The sequence below is a fragment of the Mustela erminea genome, chromosome 8, assembly GCF_009829155.1.
Source record: "Mustela erminea isolate mMusErm1 chromosome 8, mMusErm1.Pri, whole genome shotgun sequence".
In the NCBI taxonomy this organism is placed as follows: domain Eukaryota; kingdom Metazoa; phylum Chordata; class Mammalia; order Carnivora; family Mustelidae; genus Mustela; species Mustela erminea.
In genome coordinates this window covers 92,934,001-92,955,705 of record NC_045621.1, presented here as the reverse complement: position 1 = coordinate 92,955,705, position 21,705 = coordinate 92,934,001, and the positions used below count along the sequence as shown (strand labels likewise).

Below are 21,705 nucleotides of genomic sequence, written 5' to 3'. Positions count from 1 at the left end.
CAGTGAGTAAGTCAAAGGAATAAAAGGTACAGCATAGTGAATGTAGTCAATGATATTAAAACAGTACTGTATGGTGACAGTTGGTGGCTACACTTGTGGTAAGTGTAGTATATTGTGTAAACTTGTTGAATCACTGTTGTACACCTGAAACTAATGTGTATCAACTATACTCAAAATTAAAAAAAAATTTTTTTTAAATGTAACATTTATCTTTTCTCATTTAATAGGTATAACTTTTATGTCTTTTTAAATTGTAATTTACTGGCTAGGAAATCTCATATAATAGTAGTTCATAAAATGTTAGCTGGTATCCTTGCCTTGTATATGACTGAAGTCATAAACATATGAATGAAGAGTTTTTCATTCTAAATGTGATTTGGTTGTGATTTATATTAGATGGCACTTAGTAAGTAAGAGAGTTTATTTATTTTAGGGATTAGGGTATTTGTGGAATTTACATGTAAATAGATATTTATATATTATATGACAAAGTTACACCATATTATACCATGTATTGTTACACACACACACACACACACACACACACAGTGAGATGCGCTTTTTTATTTAAAGATTTATTCATTTTGCGGGGAGAGGGGCACAGGGAGAGAATCTCCCAGTGGACTCCCCACTGAGCAAGGGAGCCCACCTCCGGTTTTCATCTCACAGTCCATGAGATCAGGACCATGAGCTGAAACTAAGAGCCAGACAGTCAACAAACTGAACGACTCAGACAACCCTGAGATGAATTTTGAGTTTCCTTTCTTTATCTGTGCATTAAGTTACATTTACAAATACCTTGATATTTAGCCATCCCTGCATTTTTAGGGAAGAAAAAATATTGCTCTTTTAATTTCTTAAAACCCTAATTCCTTTAATGTTTTAATGGGCTGCTAGAATAAATTTGTGGTCTCTTAATGTTTTAATGTACTGCTAGATTCAATTTGTGGTTCAATGGATATAGTAGAAGGAATATTTTCGAATGATTATCATTTGGATTTTTGCCTATTTATTTAAAAGAGCAATTTCATTTTTTTAAAGTTTTCATTTGAATTCCAGTTAGTTAACATATAGTGTTATCTTTGTTTCAGGTGTACAATATATTGATGCAATTTCATTATATAAGAATTTTTTCCCTTTGATGTCCTTGAATGTGAGGTTATAAATACAAAATGGGGCCAGTTACATGGAATGGAAATTTAATATTAAGTAGAAAGAATAGTAACTTCAGGGCATTGAGAAACCCAGGCCTGTATACCCCCACCCCCCGCACCCCCACCCCAGTGTGTATTTATTGGCCAAAAGGCAGCAAGAGTGTGCTGCATGCCTGGGGATCTTAAAAAATGAGACACCAACTTGAGAACATAGAGAGCATACAGAGTTGTTGAATCACTATGTGGTATGCCCAAAGCTAATGTAACATTGTTTGTCAACTATGCACAAGGAAGGAAGGGAGGGAGGGAGGGAGGGAGGAAGGAAGGATGGATGGGGGGCGTGGGGGTGGGGGGAAAGGAGGAAGGAAAAAAAAAAAAAAGGAGAAGGTCCTGCAGAACAGCTTCATGATTATGCTCAGGTTATCCCATGCTTTTTTCAGAATTTCTCTCCCGGTCTCTGATCTTGTTTCTCTTGGGAATACCTTTGTCATGTTCAATTGACTCTAGGCACTTGAATGCCTAATTCATACCTATTTGATAATAATCCCTAGTTTTCATTAGTGTAAATCTAATTTAGCTGATCAAATGGTAGAATCATCAAGATACAGGATTATGCTCTCTTCTCTGGGGCTTTGTAGCAGTGCTTAGAAAAAGGGTTGGGTGTTAATAGCTGCTTTGACTTGAAGAAACAAGCAGTGGGGTAGGAAGGAGGATTTAGAAGTTTGCCACTTTATTGCAATTTCAGCTCAGTTGACATGTCTTATTTGACAGTGATTTGTGTTAAGTAGGTAGTTTCTGCTACCTTCTTTTTGTGAAGAATATAGTCTTTCCTTTTAAAATTATACTGCATATTGCCAAGAGGTTACAAAAGGAAAGTGGCCTATTGTAGATACTTTCACACTGCTTCTATTTAAATTTTTGGATTTTGGAATCATTAACAAATAAATTTAACATTCTGACCTTCAACGCGTACCTCTATTAACCTCACGCTGAGCTCCACTGGCCCTTGTCACTGTGTGTCTCAGTGTCAAATTTCTAGTAAACTGTGGTAGCTAGTCTAAGACCCTAAGAATCTATTACTGATTAGTTTTTCCATCTACTGTGTTTTCATTGATGTGGGATATTTATTGATCAGTCACCTGAATTTTTTTTTTCTTTTTAAAATAGATATCTCTCAGGTAAAAAAAACAAGACAAACAAAAAAACAAAAAAAAAACCCCTACATCTCTGGGCTTAAGATTCTCTCTCCCTCTGGCTCTCCCACCCCCTGTCTCTCTCTCTAAAAAAATAAATAAATTAAAAATTGTATGTGAACTGTAAGCAGCATAAACTGTGTTGTTCTGTGAATTACATACAAGTCTCCCCCTCTGGGTGAAAGTATTGGAAAAAGATCCCCTCTGGGCATAAACCTGAGGGTGTACTTTGCAAGAGGAGCACAGGCTGAATTTTAGCCCCTATCTGCCCTTTGGCAAGGTGACCTTTTACAGGTTCAACCTGTCCAACCCTATGTAGAACCCCATATATATATATATATATATATATATATCAGGGTTCTCCAAGTATTCTTATACCCTATGAAATGTCCACCAAACATTTGCTACCAAACTTCTTTTTTTATTAAACATCTGTGTTAGAATAGAAATTCAAAATTTGTTGACATGTTTATTCAGTATTTCTTGGATGCCGACTCCCTGGCTCTCAGCGATGCATTGGAATTGTGGTTGTGAGCAGGACAGCGGGTGATCTTGTGGAATCTGTATTACTGTGGGACTGTAACTCAATTCATGTATTATTATTTAATGTCTACACAGCCTTTCATCATAGGTGAAATATTTCTTCAAACTGCTTATTGAGGGAAAAAAAAGATTCTCAGATAGAAGTAAGTGATCCAGCTCTAATAACTGAGGTTTTGCAATCTAATTGAGAAGAAGAAGAAAAGTGAATGTAGAGTATGTAGAGAATAGATGTGAATGGGATATGATAAGGTTGATTAAGGATTTTTTTTTTTTTTTTTTTAACTGGAGGCACTATAAATGAGTCAACCAAATATCAGGACAGGAGATTATAGGTTGATACTTACACGAACTGTTGGTCTTGGACAAGTCATATAACTGCTTTAAGCCTTGATTTTCTCATTTGTATAAACAGGATATTATATAAGATATCATTAAGAATTTCTTTCATTCCAGGATTCCACAAGCGACCATATTGCTGAAAGGAATATGATGCTGGAAGGAATATAATATGCTGAGTAGGCATTTTCTTTAGGATTTGGCTGGTTTCCCTTTGACGTAAAACTTCCTCAGACCACAAGTATTCAATTCAAGGAAAAAAATGAGAGGTTTCTCTTCTTTAAAAATGTAGCTATATATGTTTTGATCATTACAAATCTAAAAGAAGAAAATAACTCTAGATGAAACATGTCCTCTAGAATTAATTGGCAATCAATGTTAAGTAGAGAGAACAAAATTTGGTATTGCTGGTGGCCTTTGAGGTGTGGTCTTGTCTTTGTTCTCAGGACAGGTAATCTGTCAGAGAGCAGAAATGGTGGCATTAGGAGCATGTGTCCTGTTTGTATTCTGTTGAGTCAAATTTGAAGCAAGATGGTTCTGGATAGGTAGTGCTGGTCCTCAGGGCAGATGCTTCATGATTCTGTGTCATCTCCCACAGGGAGCCCCTAAAGGCTCCCTAACTTTTGTGCTGAGTTCACTACTTTAAGGATTTTGAGCCACCAAAGGTCTGAACATTTTCTGAACAATGACTACTATTCTTATAGGGTTCTCCACTTCAAAATAATATTAGTCATAATATTAGTCATAATAAATGTGTCTTACCTTCGAGCTTCATTGGGTTGAACAAAACAATATTTGTTAGCACCTGAATTAAGAAAATATAAATGTTAGAAAAAATAAAATGATTGTTACATGCAACTATATCTCTTCTTATGTTATAAAAATCTCCTTTATATTGAACACTTCAACTCACCTAGCCTTTTAAAAATAGATAATAACACTTTCAGAATCAGAAAACAGGTAATAACATTTACAGAATTATGTTGCATTTAGTAACCTATAAAGACATCTATGCTGCTTTTAATATAGAATCAACTGTGTTTTTAAATCAAATAATTATAATTTCAATGCTTTCTCAAATTAAGACTTCATAGAATACAATTATAATTCTTCAAAATATTAATGACTGTCCCTGTGATCTTATACCCTGTTTTTTGCTGATGATATATATAAATGTAAAAAAATATATAGTATGCACCTTTTTTTTTTTTTTTAAAGATTTTACTTATTTGTCAGAGAGAAAGAGAGTGAGAGCGAGAACAGGCAGACAGAGTGGCAGGCAGAGTCAGAGAGAGAAGCAGGCTCCCTGCAGAGCAAGGAGCCCGATGTGGGACTCAATCCTAGGACGCTGGGATCATGACCTGAACCGAAGGCAGCTGCTTAACCAACTGAGCCACCCAGGCATCCCTAGCGTACACCTTCTTAAAACAACTTTTTAATAATATGATTCGTATTTAGGCAAAAAATTCATAAAATTATACAGCATGTTAGCTGTTTTAAATTGTTCTGTGAATGTATCAGAAAATAGCATATCTTATTGGTTAATGGAATTGTGTCTTGCTTATTGCAATGACTATATCAGCATATGGATTCCAACTTCAAGAAAAACACAGGTATTTAGAAGCACTGTAGTCAACTTAAAAAGATAGATTCTAGCCAGGAGCCATGGAAATGCATGATGAACCCATTAGTTTTGGAGCCTTTAGCCGGAAGAGTCTAATATGGAGGTTAAAAGGGTAAACCAGAATCATGCAGGCTGGGTTCAAGTCCTGCCTCTGCATTTACTTATTACTTAAGCTTGGTCAGCCTTTTATTTATTTATTTTTTTAAAGATTTTATTTATTTATTTTACAGACACAGTGAGAGAGGGAACACAAATGAGGGGGAGGGAGTGAAAATGGGAACACAAACGGGGGCGGGGATGGGAGTGGGAAAGGGAGAAGCAGGACTCCCATTGAGCAAGGAGCCTGATGTGGGGCTTGAGCCAAAGGCAGACACTTAAGGACTGATCCACCCAGGCACCCCTTGGTCAGCCTTTTATTTTATTTTATTTATTTTTTATTATTTATTTATTTATTTTTAAAGATTTTATTTATTTATTTGACAGACAGAGATCACAAGTATGCATAGAGGCAGGCAGAGAGAGAGGGAAGCAGGCTCCCTGCTGAGCAAGAGAGCCTGATGTGGGGCTCAGTCCCAGTACCCTGGGATCATGACCTGAGCTGAAGGCAGAGGCTTTAACCCACGGAGCCACCCAGGCGCCCCAGCTTGGTCAGCCTTTTAAAACTTCAGTTGTCTCACTGATAACTGCAGAAATAAGTAGTGATTACCTCACAGAAACTTCTGCTAATTAAACCAGAATCTACTTATAAGTTGCTCAGCACACAATTCAATTCAGTATATGTTTTACTTCATTCATCCCCAATGGAGGATGATATAACCACCAAGGGGGCAAAAATTGGCTCGTGGGATGAAGCAAATCCTACACTTGTTATATATAAAGCATACACATATATATAGTATATGTGTGGTATGAAAATACCATGAGGGATGGAGGGAGCATTAGGGAAAATGTCTTTACAAAGGCTCCTTAGGGAAGATAGAATGTAACAAAGGTGAGAAATATTGGCTAGCCCTTTTATTTTACTGAAGCTCGATTGCCAAGAAATTTACCCAATTCATATAAGTAATTGTAGGTTATCAGCTTGATGTTTTTTAAGACATATTTTTTTAAATAATTATATTTTTTCAGTTAGTTTTTCAAAATGATAGTTCATAAATTACTTAGAGACTGACTCCCCAACCTGGTAATTACAAAGATTTTAAAAAATGTAAATATTTCCTGTACACTCTGCTACCTACCCCCTTCCCAACGCTGACTCAGCGCTTCTGAATTGGGACTAGTGTGAAACCCCATTGATTTAGTCAGGTTGAAAGCTACTAATCTGTAACGTTGGCCTTGACACACGGAAGAGCTAGCCATGCAATGTAGGACTTGCAGTGTCTGAATAGGCCTGGGAGGAAGGAGCTTTCATCCAGCTGTGCAATGCAGTTTCGGGTTGTAGTTTTTGTTTAACTTCAAAAATGAATAAAGCAGTTTCTCATACAAAAGAGTGAAGTATTCTGCATTTAAAAAATTATTATGCAGTGTCTCGTTCCTATCACCACTTAGGGACCTGGTGAATCCCATGAGCCTTCCTTTGAAGTTGAATTAACTTGTTCAGTCTAAAATGATTTGCACATTTAAAGTAGCATATATGTTAACAAGGGTATCAGGAACAACGAGGCCTTCAGTATCCCTTCCTTTAAAAACAGGACAGTGTGCATATTTATTTTAGAGACAGTTCTGTCCTAGCTCTCTACAATATGTACCACATGTCCCCTCCCCCTTTTTTCCTTTTTTCCTTTTTTTTTTCTTTTGACTCTTAGAAAGAGCTTTAAGTTTTGTAGTTTGTGATGATGTTTTTAGAGATTCGTGTTGCCTTGGGGAATATGGATTTCCCCTTCTTGTTACCATTATTATAATTTTTCATTCAGCTCTTCCCAGGTTGAAAGGCCACCTTCCAAATCAGCACAGATGAAGGTCTGGCTTGCTGGCTTCTGGTGGAATGATAGGGCAATCTTGTGACCAGGACCGAAATCTGGGAGACTTAGCTTGGCTTTCTGTTGTCTCCCTCTTACCCTTCTTACCAGATCTTCCTGCTCCTTTCCTACTCCTCTGAGACATCCTTATCTCAGACACTTTTTCCCCCTTCTTCTTTTATTTATTTATTTATCTATTTATTTATTTATTTTTAAACATCCTCTTCCTTTCAGTTTTGCTCAGGGGACTTAGGGATGTCTTACTGTCACCTCTGCCCTTGCTTCTTTGCTGGGTTGGATGTGGTTGATAAGAGAGAGGATTGTTCTAGCGATGCTGGCAGTACCCAGTGGAAGGTGAGCTGGGCACTCACTTGCACTTGTCACCTTTCCCTGGTTTCTAAACTGCCTTGAGGGTTTCTTTGGTCATCTTTTGCTCTTCAAGAAATCTTAAAGGTGCTGGGGTTTGCTGATTATGAAATCACTATAATTCCTTAGGAATGGCCCTAACCAACTTTTATGATGAAAATAGTCATCATAAACTAATTTCACCCACCCCCTCCCTCAAACATTATCTTTCAGAATTACATTAAAAATACAAAATACAGAATACAAAAAAAAATAAATTAATTAAATAAAACCCAACCCAACAATTACCTTTCTTAGGGCTTGGACTTTACCATTGATATATTTAAACTTCTTTTTTTTTTTTTTTTCTATTTTTATCTCACTTTAAACATTTTTGGAAGTGGACAGAATGTTCACCTATTTATTTTCCTGATCAATTATTACTATTACAGAAGGGTTTTTTTTTCCTTTCTCTTCTTATTTTAAAGATTTTATTCATTTGAGAGAGAGAGCAAGAGAAATCACATACAGGTGGAGGAGCAGATAGAGAGGGAGAAGCAGACCCCCAGCTGACCAGGGAACCTGACGTGGGGCTTGACTTCAGGACCCAGAGATCATGACCTGAGCCTAAAGCAGATGCTTAACTGACTGAGCCACCTAGGTGCCCCCAGCAGGGTTTTTGTCTATCATTATTTTTCCTGCAAATACAAAATGATAGTGGAGCCTAGTATTAGAGATTAGGGGCTTTGAAGAACCCTGGACCTTTGTCACATATTAGCTTTGTCATTTGGGACAAATAATTTATCCTCAGTTATTTCGTCTACAGAGTGAACATGATAATGACATTTCCAAGTGATCATGATGAATGAGAAATTGCATGTAAGTCTTTAGCATACTGCCTAGAGCCAGGTGGGTTGCTAGTATGTATTAGCTATTATTACTGACATTAATCAACAGAAAAGGCATTTGTGGTCATTCCCAGGAAAACTTGCTCTCATTCAGCTCTTGTCATTGTTTCTGTGGGGAAATGAACTGTAGGTTGCAACGTGTTGTGAGTAAGAAGAGTACTCCTGTGCTAAAGCCTTTGCAAACACTCTACTTCCGTGGTGTTGCTTAGTTATGCCACTGACATCTTGGGAGGTAACTCTTCCTCTTTCCTGCCTCTCTGGCTTTTCACTTTTTCTCCTTGCCTGACCACTTCCCCATCTTGCATTGATCTCCTTTCTGTTTTTTTCTCATCAATAATGGTATTTTTAACTGTACACTGTGAAAGATGCCATTTAGGTCAGCCTTTGTTTCTTCTATCCTCTCAGCACCCTACTTTTAGCTCTGAGCTAAAAGGCTGAGAAACAATCAGAAGGAAATTCTTAAAAAAGGGAACAGAGGTGAGAATATGTGATAATAGAAATATATGAATATTGGCCTGAAGGCTGCTATATTGTGCAAGTGCTGGATATTGATTCTGATTTCTTTCCAGAATTGTACAGGTACCTCATTTATTTTGCCTTCATTTGTATTCGGAATATTGTTTTCCATCTTTCACCTCGAGTGTTGTTACTGTGTAGCACTAAGAAAATCACTAGGCATTTTCTGATTGGCTTTATGAAATGAATGAAATTTAGAAAACTCTTTGATATGTGGTTACATTTCTTGTAATTATTTCTAATTACAGGAATTATTTTTAGGTATTAAATTCGCAGTACATACACATGCGTCTCCTTGCCAAGTTGCATTGCATGGAACTTTGCCAAGAGAGTCACAATATGGCTAAAATTAAGCTTTATTAAGTATAATAGGATGAGATGTGATTTAATTCTTTAAGCTGCCTATAAGTGCTAGAAGACAGATTGCTTTTATTCTATCCACTAAGTTAGAAGAATGATCCATTATTTTGCAAATCCCAGTGGCAAAAGGCAATTGAAATAATACATGAAGCTTCTTGAAGGAAAATAGCTTTCTGGTTAAAACTGTAATATTATTTATCTTTCCCCTTCAACCATTTGACTCCTTCAGTCTGTAGAAGAGGCCTATTTATTTTAGCGGTAAGGTGGATTGAATTTCTGCCAAGTCAGTATACTCCCTAAATGAATATGTCAGGGGCAATATTGTTTCTCAAAAATCATTTAGAAAGCAGCATTTTTACATAAGTAGGCTCTTTCATTAGTTTTGAATTAAATCTTAGCAACTGCTGTTTCTGTTACGGTGGTTCTTGGAGAGCCCATGGAATGATGGGGTTCTAAGCTTTGAGTGAGAGTTCCCTTTGGGGTTTACAGTGCCTGCATTTCATTTGGAAAGTTGAAATGAATATAACTTGGTTTTGGTCTAGCTTCTTTGGGAAGGTTGATGCCATTCTGGAAATCAAATATCTTATGTAAAATCAACAGAAGATGGAATGTATTATCTGCAGGAGGACTTTGGTATCACAAAGATACAAAGCAGTGAGAGTCCAGGTTTTTAAGAGTCCCCAGGAAGTAGTGATCACCTTCCTCCTCCTCCTCCTCCTCCTCCTCCTCCTCCTTTCATCCCTACCTCCTTGAAAATAGTAGGAAAAAAATCAGTATCTTGTGACTAATTCCTTGACTATCTTCAAGAACCCTTCTTTCTGTACAGAGGGAAAGGTGAGCTCTGTTATGCCATGGCAGAATTATCTCAAACACTTCCTGAGTTTTCAAGGACTGACTTGATTTTTCATCCAATAATAGATATATTAAAAGATAAGAAAACATCATTAGCTCCTGTGATAGCTCTTTCTACTTTAAGCAAATATAACTCACTTTTTAAATTACAGCAGAAGTATCAGGTTATTAATTATGACTAATTAAATATTATTATTATGCAGTTTCAGTCTAATTTCTTCTTGAGGCATTAAGAGACATTGAAATTTAGATCTTACAAAATGGTCATCAGTTGGTGGGGGATAATATACTTGTATTGAACTTTTGCCAGTTTATTCCTGTGTTAATTCAAATTAGTTCGGATTAGAGCTTGATTTAGTCTCAAAAAATAAAATGTGAAAGCCCTCATTTTTCTTTACAATGGCAGTCACATGCTGATGTCACAACAGACATTTTTCTTCTTAATGACAAATCATTTTGATTTGTAATTGTGTGTGATTTGTAATTGATTTGTGTGCTCATCTGAAATCACTTTGTCATTAAGGAAAATCATGAAAATTATACATTTCTAGAATAAGAACAGTTTTGTGTGTGTTTATTTTTTAACATTAAACATATCACCTACCCAGCCTATTTTTCCTTTTGTTAATTAGCATTCTGTGTGTGGAGTAATACATTATTTAAGACAACTTTACAATTATTAGTAGCAGACTTTCACATTTCTTATAAGGCAGGTCAATGTAATGATTTCTTATTGCAAATGAAAAATGCTAGGTTAGGCACCAGAATATCCAAAGTATTAATTACTATTGCGTATATAAACTCACTTATAATATTGTAATATATTCTCTAGCACTTGGAAAGCTACTGCTATGTAGCAATCTCAGTTTCTGAGTTGAAAGTTATTTTGGCTCTTTAAAACTTTGTGGCCATAAGAAGTCTATATAAGGACTGACTTTGCTGCCTGCAAAACCTAAATAGACTGTAGACCCTTGGGTATTGCTTAGCTGGTCATCACAGGATAGGCAAAGAGTTCAAGGTGATGTAGTCTAAAAGGCATTAAGGTGGGGTGCTTGGGTGTCCTGGTTGGTTAGGAATCTGACTCTTGGTTTCACCTCAGGTCATGATCTTGGGGTCATGAGATTGAACCCCACATGGGGCTCCATGATCTATGGGGAGTCTGCTTTTCTCCCTTTCCCTTTGCCGCTCCCCCTGCACTCTTTCTCTCTCTCAAATAAATAAATAAATAATTTTTTTTTTTAAGCATTTGGTACAAGAAGAGACAAGCAAAGACCTGCACTGATTAGAGCAGGGATTGATTGCATCAGAGATGACAGAGTTGGTAAATAGAAATAAAGTTGTTTCAGTCAGTATCTCCAGAGAAAGGGTTTCAGATGAGTAGAAAAACAGCAGTTCTTTCTACAGACAACATGGCTGGAGTTTGGCCAAGTAAACTACACAAACCATCCGAATCCAGGTGGTCCGTTTGCCCCCACATCCTACCCACCTTCCAAGGTAATTATATTACAATGTGAGTTGTCACAAATCAGAGAAGTAGTCTTTTGAAGTGGAGCAAAGTTTGGTCTCACCACCTCCTACTTGGTGGGGGAGGTCTGCATGAGTATTTGGAGGAGTTTTAAAGTAATAATGAAGTAGGGGAAGGATTTGGGTTTTATGTGAAAGGTTGTAGTGAGCTAGCAGCATTCAATAGATGTCTTGAGTCTGTTGTGTCACTGACTGACTGCCTCCACTGTGGTTACTGTGATTCATCAGCAAAGTATCCTCAGTGCAGACAATCTCAGGTGTTCTGTCTGGTGACTATGTTCCATGGAAGGAAAGCCATCAGGGACAAGTAGAGGTGAGTCAGCCACCTGGGACAAGGCTCAGGTCTTGCTCTGCCCTGGACTTGCTGAGTGAATTTGTAGAAACAATCCAGTGTATTTGGAGCTCAGTTTTTCAGTAAAATTGACGAGTTAAACCAAATTAGCTCTAAAGCTCCCTTCTAGCTCTAAACAGTCAATAGGCGTAGAGATATTCTGTGTTTGCTGTTCTTGGGGAGAAAACTACCTAAGTGGTCTGAAGCTGGTAAGTGCTTTGTGACTTACTTATGATTTATTTGTAGAACAAATGTAGCCAAGAGGGTCTGAGATAAAGATAGGTTGATCCAAGAACATTGATTCAATGCTTAAATGAAGCATCTTAGACATGTCTCCTGGGACTGAAGAATTTATCTATGTGGATTAAGATCTACTGTCTGTCAAAGCACTAGGTGCTAAAGAGGCATGAACGCTCTGACAAATGGCCTCACTCCCACCCTTGGGCTTCCTAATTATGCCACTTAATAGTCTCCAGGGAACCCCGCTCCCCCCAGCTCCTCTCTTGCACACCATGTCTCTCCTGACTTCCAAATCTTGGAAGTACAATTATCTCTAATATCTAACAGATAACTGATTGACAGTTCAGTATTTATCAAAGGGGACCTTGGGACTTAACCCCCTACTTCCCAATCACTCATATAGCTCTTGAAAAATAAGCCAGATAAACATAATGGTCTGTAAAACATTGTCCTTAATGCAGGACATGTTCCCAGTCTCTTTCCAACTGTACTGCCGATTTAAAGATAGACATTCAGGAGCTTCTGATGAGATTAGTGAAGGCCTGCTGTGGACTTGGTGCTGCACTGGTAGACTAATTAGTTTCAATGGCCCAGCTCAACATCAAGTACAAAAGTTATAGCAACAAGTGTCTGCTGGGTCTTGGAGCTGAGAGGTTTGGGGTATCTTCTCAACATTGATCATCAGACCCCCAACATCTGTCTGGTGTTGCAGTAAGACAGCTATGACAAAAGAAAGGAGAAGCAGCAGTAACAGTTTTCCAGTCTTCTTGTTGGGGCTCACTCATGAATTCATGTATACTTAGTATCAGCTCACACGGGAATATGGGTCCCGGGGGGACTGGCACCTTGTCTCTTTTATTCACTGCTCTGACTTCAGCACCTAACACAGTGCTGATACATGGTAGATACCACTGTAGGCTGAATGACCTATAATAAGACCACATAATATACAGTGGTTAAGAGTATCTGGAGCCATGCTTCCTGTGTCACAATCTCAACTCTGCTCCTGACTAATTAAGAATGTGAGCAAATGAGTAACCATTTCTGTGTTGCAGAACCCCCATTTTAAACTTGAGATGGTAATAACATATATCTCATAACATATATCTCAAAGTTATGGAGGTTAAAGGGATTGATGTATAAACATTGTTGGGAATGCACTAAAAATGTTTATTAAATAAGTAGATTAATTCGTTTGCATGCCCTACTTCCTTTTCCCTCACTACTTAGTTTTTTTGGGGGGAAAATAACATTAGAGTTTGTGAGAACACATGCTGACAAATATGGGCCCAGACCCAAAGGCATTTCTGTCTTAAGACCTCTGGCTGTAGAGCTTTCAATTCCTGTGACGCTCTGAAGCATCACTTTCCATCAATTTTGTTAATGTTCTGCTTGACTTACCCTTCCTGATCGAGAGCTCCTTGAAAGCAGACACTATCCAAGAAGGTCTGATTTAAAGTAGGAACTAATGGTTTTGGAATGAATGCATAATATATTCCATGAAAAGCAGTCTTGTGTGTCTTCTCTTGCTCACTCCTAGGGGAGGAATCACAGACCCCTCCGCCAACTCACGGGTGGTGGTTGTGGTAGGAGTGGGGGTGGGTGACCTTCTTCTTCTCTTTTTGTTTTCATCTTACTAAAGTATATCCCAGGTTCTTCTTGATTCACAATCCACCAATGTCATATGTGCATCCCAGTCCCAGTCACTCCAAACCCCCATCTCACTGTCATTCTGGCTAACACAGTCTCTGTTTGATCATCACCTACCCAGGTAACCCCTCAATTGCCCCCAGTATCTGTTCTCTCTTCTTGTCCCTGCCTCCTCCACATGACTTGTGATCTTTGACATTTACGTTGACCATCTTGTTTTCCCCGTCTCTTATTTTAAGTCAGGTCAAATCCTATTAGTTAAATATATAAGAATTAGTTGCAAATAAACAATTCGTTGCAAATAAAACATTATTTTTCATGGACTTCTGTTTTTCCCATTCACCCTCATAAACACCTCAAGCTGCCCCATTGTTCATTAGGAACACTTCTTCCCCCATGGGTTACAACTTCTTTGAAAACAGTATTTTTTTTTTTTTCTCTTGTTTTCATTTATGTTCAAAGTTCTGCTGACCAGAGCTGTGATTTATTGCCATCTTTACCGGATTTAACTGACATCCATGTAAAGAGTCAAGAAGCAAAGTAGATGGTGTGATTTACCACCATCTTGTAACACTCATCTTTGTCTATGAATTACTCCTCATCTGCTTAACGGGGTGGACATGTATGGGAAATATTTAGACAGTAGTACAAGCCAGTTCAGTAGATAAAACCATCTGAACTTGAACCATTTGCTCACAAGCTCTGAATTGCTCTAAAACCACTTTAGTGTGGGCTCACTCGGCACAAACATAGTTACACATTTGGCTCTTCTTTTATTGTGTCATTTCTGTCTTAACTCCTATCCTGTTATAATAATGAGAATCAGCATCTCATCTTCTCCTTCATCTGTGTATTTTTATGTACCCAGAGTAGACCTGCATGGAGGAGGCACTTGGTGAGGGCCACTTGTGGCCAGGTGGTCACTGCATCCTGAAATGACCCAGTTCTGGGTGCACTCTGGGTGCAGGTGCACCAGGAAGGGTTGGCAGGCTCCTAGGTTGGCATCTCTCCCCGAATTCTCAGACATTCCTTGGGCTTCTAGAAAGCCTCACTAATGAAACTGACTTCAAGGCGCTAATTCTGCAGTCACACATCCCGATTTTTCTTCTTTTCTAAGAACCATTTTTCTTCTGTGTCTTTGAGCGCTCCACCCCTCAGGGGAGTAACAGCAGTAGATTGGTTATGCTAAACATCCCACCTCAGGGGTTTGATTTTGATTTTTTCGCAGCAACCTAGTCATTTATATAGTCAAGATAGACTCATCTTGAAACTTCACAAAGCCATTTAATTTTTTTAAATCATAACTCTGGATAATTTGTATCTATATTTCCAGTCCTCTCTTGAATTCCCAGGGAATACTCTGTGAGGCAGGAAACTCAAGTGCTGCCCTTTGTTACTGTCTTTTTTTTTTTTTTTTTTTACCTTTTCTCACCCAAAATGCTAATAGTGCAGAGACAAACAACAAGTCTTAGAGCATATTTATGTTTTATTTGTATATACTCTAACCAGAAAGCTGATGTGGGCAAGGCAGGCACATAAATAAAGACATTAATAATTCTAGGGGTTTCCAGTAAATGTTACATAGACCATTATTTTATTTTATTTTTTTCTCTCCTTTAGTCTCTAGACCTGTGAAAAAGACTTCATGCTTGGGACCTGCCCCTTCAGCCTCTCAGCTTTGCAATCTCCCTTGCTCTACAGACTGTGTAGTATCTTCCTGGTCAGCTTGGGGCCTGTGCGTCCATGAAAGCTGCCGCGATCCTCAGGGGAGAAAAGGTGAGTGTCTTGTTTGTGTCTGCTTCATTTTCTTCTAGTGTACACACAATTATTCTGGTAGCTAAGTAGCCGATTAAGACTGCTTAATACAATGTTTGTTTGTAAAATGTAGATAACCAATTCAAGCCGGACAGCATTCTGTTATTAGGGAGGCTGCTGGGGACATGTGCATGGAGCAAGAATCTGACCGTGATTGACCTTCCAGTTAGGCTCATAGCTGGTGATGTGACTATTACTCGGATATGGTAGAACAGTGTTTTATATGTGTAGTGGTTATCCTGAGGAGATTAGACGTGATTTCTGTAATCGCATCAGGAAACAACTATTTTGCCTGTCTATTTTATGTTCAGATCTCCACATGCTGAATTTGACGTTCTATTTCAGATTTTTATGAGGGGCATTTATGTGTTGTTTACTTTTTGATGTCCTTGGGCTTAAAGTGGAGTCTTCAAACTTTATATGCTTGTTTAATTTTGTAGGCCTCTGTAGTCTTGTTTCCTTTCGTTTGCTCTTATTTACACATATTCGTATTCAAAAGTTTACTTTTGGTGACTTCTTTCTTTCACTGACCCTTCGGTTTGTATTGATACTATTATGTTCCCTTGAGTAGCAATGCTAAAAAGAAATACTCCTTTTTCTAAGAGAAATGAGCTCCAAGGACATTCTAGAAATTAGGCTGTGTTTGCTGAGCACTAACCCTAGCTAACACATGAAAAGAAAGGATACATGGCCAAGGGCTTGGTGCTGCAAAGCTGGTGCTCTCAGCTTAATCCTGTATCCATTTGGAAACCCACGGTTTAGCAATGCCCAGATTGCTCACGTCCAAGCTCACACACCCATGCTCTGGGCTTTTCTCTTTATTCTCACTTTTCATTCTAAGACAGAAGAGGATGTGTGTTGACTCTAGGTTGAGGAGGAAGAAGCTAATTTTAACTCTTTTATCAAATAATAGAAAACTGAATCTCAGTGAAACCTGGAGGTGTGCAGTGGAGAAGCCTGTGCTACTTTTTACTTAGACTTATAGCTAGAATGTCCTCCAAGCCTCTTCAGTTTAAGAATTATTTTATTAAAGGGGTGCCTGGGTTTAGCCTCTGCCTTCAGCTCAGGTCATGGTCTCAGGGTCCTGGGATTGAGCCCTGCATTGGGCTCTCTGCTCATCAGGGAGCCTGCTTCCCCCCTCTCTCTCTCTGCCTGCCTCTCTGCCTATCTGTGATCTCTGTCTGTCAAATAAATAAAATCTTTTTTAAAAAGTTTATAAGAATTATTTTATTAAAAATAATTTCCCATTAATGCTAATACCCAAAAGTTGTTGTCTTGTGGTCTACATGTCTCCTATATTTGCATATGAGACTACCCCGGGTGACTTACATGTTATTGGAACCAACCCTCCTACGTTCACCTGGGCCAGTCCATTTAGATTATTGTCCAGAAAATCATGGATGATCGGACTCAGGCTCCCACAGCTACTGTGGCCATGTGTGTAGATACAAAGGCAACTCTACTGTGCTGAGTGCTGCCTTTATTTACTTTCAAAGTTGTAGAATCCGACCAAGGCAAGTGGGCCTCATATTATTTCATAACTTTTTGTTTTAAGTGACAGAAACGCAATTCAAACTGGCTTAAGCCAAAAGAAGAAATTTAGTAGCTTATGTGGCTAAAAACAGAAAGAAAGGTAGGACTGCAGCCAAAAATATCAAGAGGTGAGCCGTATCACTCTCTCATTCTTTCTTTTTCTCCTTACAGACTTCTGTTTCTACAGTCTTCCATTCTTTTCTCTTTCCATTTACAGTCTTCTATTTCCCTATCTCTTAGTTCTACTTTTCTCTATGTTAGGTTCAGTTTAAGGCAGGACCTCTCCATGAAGAAGAGAACAGCATTGATTTTCCTTCCTTCTTTCCTTCCTTCTGTCCGTCTGTCCTCTGTTGCCCTTTTATTATGTATTCTTGTTGGTAGATATAGTTTTAGTTAACAAATGCCTTTTAGTGATTATTCATGCCCTTGGATGATGGATAACAAGGCAACAAAAAATTTCTGTAATTCTTTGAAACACTGTGATTTAAAATATCTACTTTTTAAAGTTTGTTAACAAAAAATCCAGCATAGGACGTTCTGAATCACTTCAGTGATATAATTGTTTTTTGTTTCTTTGGAGGCAGTATATTTTAGCATTATTTTATCCAATTGACTTTTGATCTAAAACAAAACAAAACAAAAAATCAGGCCCCCCATCTCATCCTAATAATCCAATCTCCAGTACATAGAACTCCATTTGGGATTTCAGTAAGGTAGATTGTAAAAAGTCTTTCAATTTCATCTAAACTTCCAGTATGGCTTGGGAAGAATTGGAAATTGGCCAATGAAGCTAAGAGATTTTCTGTTTTCTTGATCCTTAGATCCATTCTTTCCATACTTTAGGTTTCTAGATTTAATTCTGTCATAAAATTGGGATGTACATTTTATGTGGAGGAATTTTTTTCTCTAAAACATGGTAATAAAAACAATATAGTATATTATAAAGGATGACATATTATTTTTATGATTGATCAATTAATTTTGTTCAGCTTTATTGAAATATAATGGACCTATAATATTGGATAATTTTAAGGTATGTGACATACTGATTTTATATACATGTAGATAGCAAAATGATTGCCACATAAGGTTGTTAATACATCTATCCATCTTCACATAGTTACCTTTTTCCTGTGGTAAGAACTTTAAGATCTGCTCTTTGTATCCCCATGTTTGTTGCAGTGTTATCCACCATACTAAAGATATGGAAATAACCTAATGACTACTGATGCATAAATGGATAAAGGAAATATGCTATATACATGCTTGTGCGTGTGCACGATCACATGCAGCCACAGATACATCCATTCACTCGTATATATATATAGTGATATGATTTAGCCACAAAAAAGAAGGAAGCCCTGCCATTGTGACAACATGGATGAAATTTGAGGACATTATACAAAGTGAAATAAGTCAGAGAAAGACAAATTTTTTTTTTAAGATTTTATTTATTTATTTGACAGAGAGAGATCACAAGTAGACGGAGAGGCAGGCAGAGAGAGGAAGAGAGAGAGAGAGAGAGAGAGAGAGAAGCAGGCCCCCTGCTGAGCAGAGAGCCCCATGCGGGACTCGATCCCAGGACCCTGAGATCATGACCTGAGCCGAAGGCAGTGGCTTAACCCACTGAGCCACCCAGGCGCCCCGAGAAAGACAAATATTATATGATCTCACGTATATGTAGATTCTAAAAAACCTGAAATTATAGTAACACAGGGTAGAGTGGTGGTTATAGGGGTTGGTTGGAGGGGAATGTGGGGAAATGTTGATCACAGGATACAAACATCCAGTTATAAGGTTAGTAAGTTCAGAGGATCCAGTGTGCAGCATGATAAATATCATCAACAATACTGTAGTATATACTTGAAAGTTGTTAGGAGAGTAAATCCTTAACATTCTCAACACTAAAAGAAAAAGAGGTAATTTTGATTCTAGATCATAGATAAAGTAGAAAGAAATGTCTTCCTTAATGCTTCCAAGAGGAGTCCTGGAATTGAATCTCATTGGCTGGTTTGTGTCATGTGATAACCTTGACCCAGTGACTCTGATTGGCCAAGTCCTAGGCATGTGCCCACCACTGGAGGGAAAAAGTTGGCCAAACCTCACCACTGAGAGTCAGGAAGAGGTGGCTCTCTCAAGGAAATATGAGTTGCCAATACTATAAGATGGTAGAAGTAATCCTGAGGTTAAACTTAATAGATATTTATTAAGTACTTTGTCCCCTTTGTTCTGGGCCATAGAATTTCTACAGCAATCCAGAGAATGCTTTCTTCCTCATTCTGTGTTGTAATTTTTGTTACTTGAGCAAATTTTCTCAAAACCCTTTGTGAAAAGTGCTGTTTCAACTTTCTTCCTTTATCATGTAATCTTCCTTTAATATGTAACATCGAACCAGTCTGTGGAACTGGTTCCACTGGGAAACATTCAGACCCCTCTGTTTGCCCCCTTGGCCCAAGATGCTTCCATGCCAAAACTTTTCTTAGCCCCTATTCCTCTACTGTGTGGGTCAACTCTTGCAGATTCACTCTGGTCCATCCATTTATTAGACATCACCTGTTGTGGGGTGAATTGTGTCCTTCAAAAAAAAGAGGAAATCTTCATTCCTAACACCTTGTGTATGTGAATATGACCTTATTTGGAAATAGGGCTATTGCATATAGACTCAAGTGAAGATGACGCCATACTAGCTTAGGATAGGCCCTATTCTAATGACTGATACAGAAAGAGGGAAATTTGAACACAGAGATACTCAGAGAAGAATGCTATGTGGAGGCAGACATTAGAGTGGTATGTGCATAAGCCAAGGAATGCTAAGCATTGCCAGCAATCACCAGAAGCTAGGGAGAGACATGGGAGAAGTCTTTCCCTGGAACATTCAGAGGGAATATGGCTCTACTGACACTTTTTTGGGCTTCTAGCCTCCAGAACTGTGAGACAAATTCTGTTCTTTTACATCACCCAGTGTGTTCTTTTCTTTTGGCATCCCTAAGATACTAATATACTGCCCAACTTCGTATCAGCATTTAGGCTCAGTAAGGATGTGACATTTCATAATATTTCAAAATTAAAGTGTAGAGAAGTGAACCCATTTGTCCTAAATCCCACAGGGATTTAAAGGCCCAGCCAGAGCCAAGAACCTGGGTTCCTGTCTCCCTAGTCTAGTGTTCTTTTAAACACTGGGCTTCCTTAGTGATTCCGTACATAGCCTAAGGAAACTTGGATCGAGGCAGAAGTCCACTGTTAAGCTTAGCTGAGAAGTGCTCTACTCACATGCTCCCCATTGGCCAGCGAGACCCAAAAGTCTTGAGAGCCAATAACTGAGCCACTGTAGGAGATTAGGCTTGCAGCATGGGATTTTTCTTAGCTCCAGCCTGTCACCTTTGGGACGAGAGGGAAAGTAGACTGCAGTTGTGTGAGAAAGGAAAGGTGTTCCAAGAATAGCTTGAGAATAGCAGATAATTGGAATGTGTGTTTTTTGCCTCAGTTAGTTTTTCCAAGAGTGGTTCAGCCTTTGGAGCTCAAGGAAAGTGTGGAGACAGTAGAACTTCTCACTTGAAGGTCATAGCATCTCCTCAGCCACCTGAAGAGTGTAGGGTCACGTTGGGATTGATGAGAACCAGTCTCTGGTCTGTAGGGCCCATACTTAGGCTAAATGACCTGCCCTAGGCACTAAGTAATCACAGACAGAAGAGCCTGTATACGGCAATGATTATTATTCAGGTCTGGGAGTTTGGCATTTTATAAATGCTTCCCTAGAGCAGACACAATTTTGATTTTTAGCGTCTTGCTAAAATCTGCCAGGACCACCTGCTACTAATCCCTCCTGGGAAAGATAAAGAATGGAATTTCCCCTCTAGGGAAATGATTCTGTGCCTACAAGGAGTCTAAGCATGTTACAATGATGGTGAGCAATCTTCTTGTTATTTCTACTGACTTGTGAGCGAGAGGTCTGGGATCTTCTCAATCTCAGTCTGTCCCATGGTCCTACCAGAGTCACTGACTGGCACAAACTAAAGGTAATTCAGAATTCCACAGAGGCCAGAACACACAAGCTAATGCATTAAACATCACAAAACTCTGGGATGTAAACTGGACTGTTTAGTTTCACATTTGAATTCCCTACCCAAAGAAATGCAGTGAACCTGTAGCAAAAATCTAGGATGGTTAGATATATACACACACATACACATTCTTTGTTATTTTATACTCTATTATATATTTTAGAGGATTTGAGGGAAATACCAGCAAATAATAACAAGAAAATGAATGTGTAAAGTTGGAGATAATTACTTATTTTTCTTCACTAGTCTTTTCCCCACTGTGTTATTGCTTTGGTATGTTCGTTTTGTTTCAATTTAAAAAAAAAATAGTAGAAAAGGATGGAAAAGCAGTTAATGTTATATTACCTTACAGAAGAAATTAGTTACTCTAGAGATGATCTGAAGATGGCCGTTTTTCTAAGGCAGGTACCCTTCAGTCGGGAATCCTGTAAGCTTTGTGGCTGTCAGCCATTCAGAGTATATTAACAAATCAGCCATGGTCCCTAGCCTTCACACTTTCCACCAGGTCTGTGATAGGCAGACAAGAGGAATAGTACTCAGCAGGTTGGTACTTGTCAAGTGAAGCTAGAATGCCTTTCAGAGGAATTTAAATTGGATCAGGTTTTATCATTCATTGTTTTACCTTTGATATACTCCCAGGGAGTTATAATTAGAGGTATATGAAAGAGAAATAACCTGAAAAAATTGCTGATGGGTGAACTCTATACATAGGTATAATACATTTTTTTAAAAAATTCTAATACAGAGATATACATTTATATG

The 21,705-nt window shown here is 38.3% G+C and overlaps 1 protein-coding gene across 3 annotated transcripts in view; it reads left to right on the top strand.

Annotated features, from left to right (window-relative positions):
* THSD7B (thrombospondin type 1 domain containing 7B) overlaps positions 1 to 21,705 on the top strand; it is an 855,837-nt gene that overhangs the window by 367,243 nt on the left and 466,889 nt on the right. For all 3 annotated transcript variants that reach the window (XM_032353821.1, XM_032353819.1, XM_032353820.1), the window contains exon 6: positions 15,155 to 15,310. In XM_032353821.1, the coding sequence (XP_032209712.1) occupies positions 15,155 to 15,310 (156 nt within the window). The remainder of the gene's footprint in view (positions 1 to 15,154; positions 15,311 to 21,705) is intronic.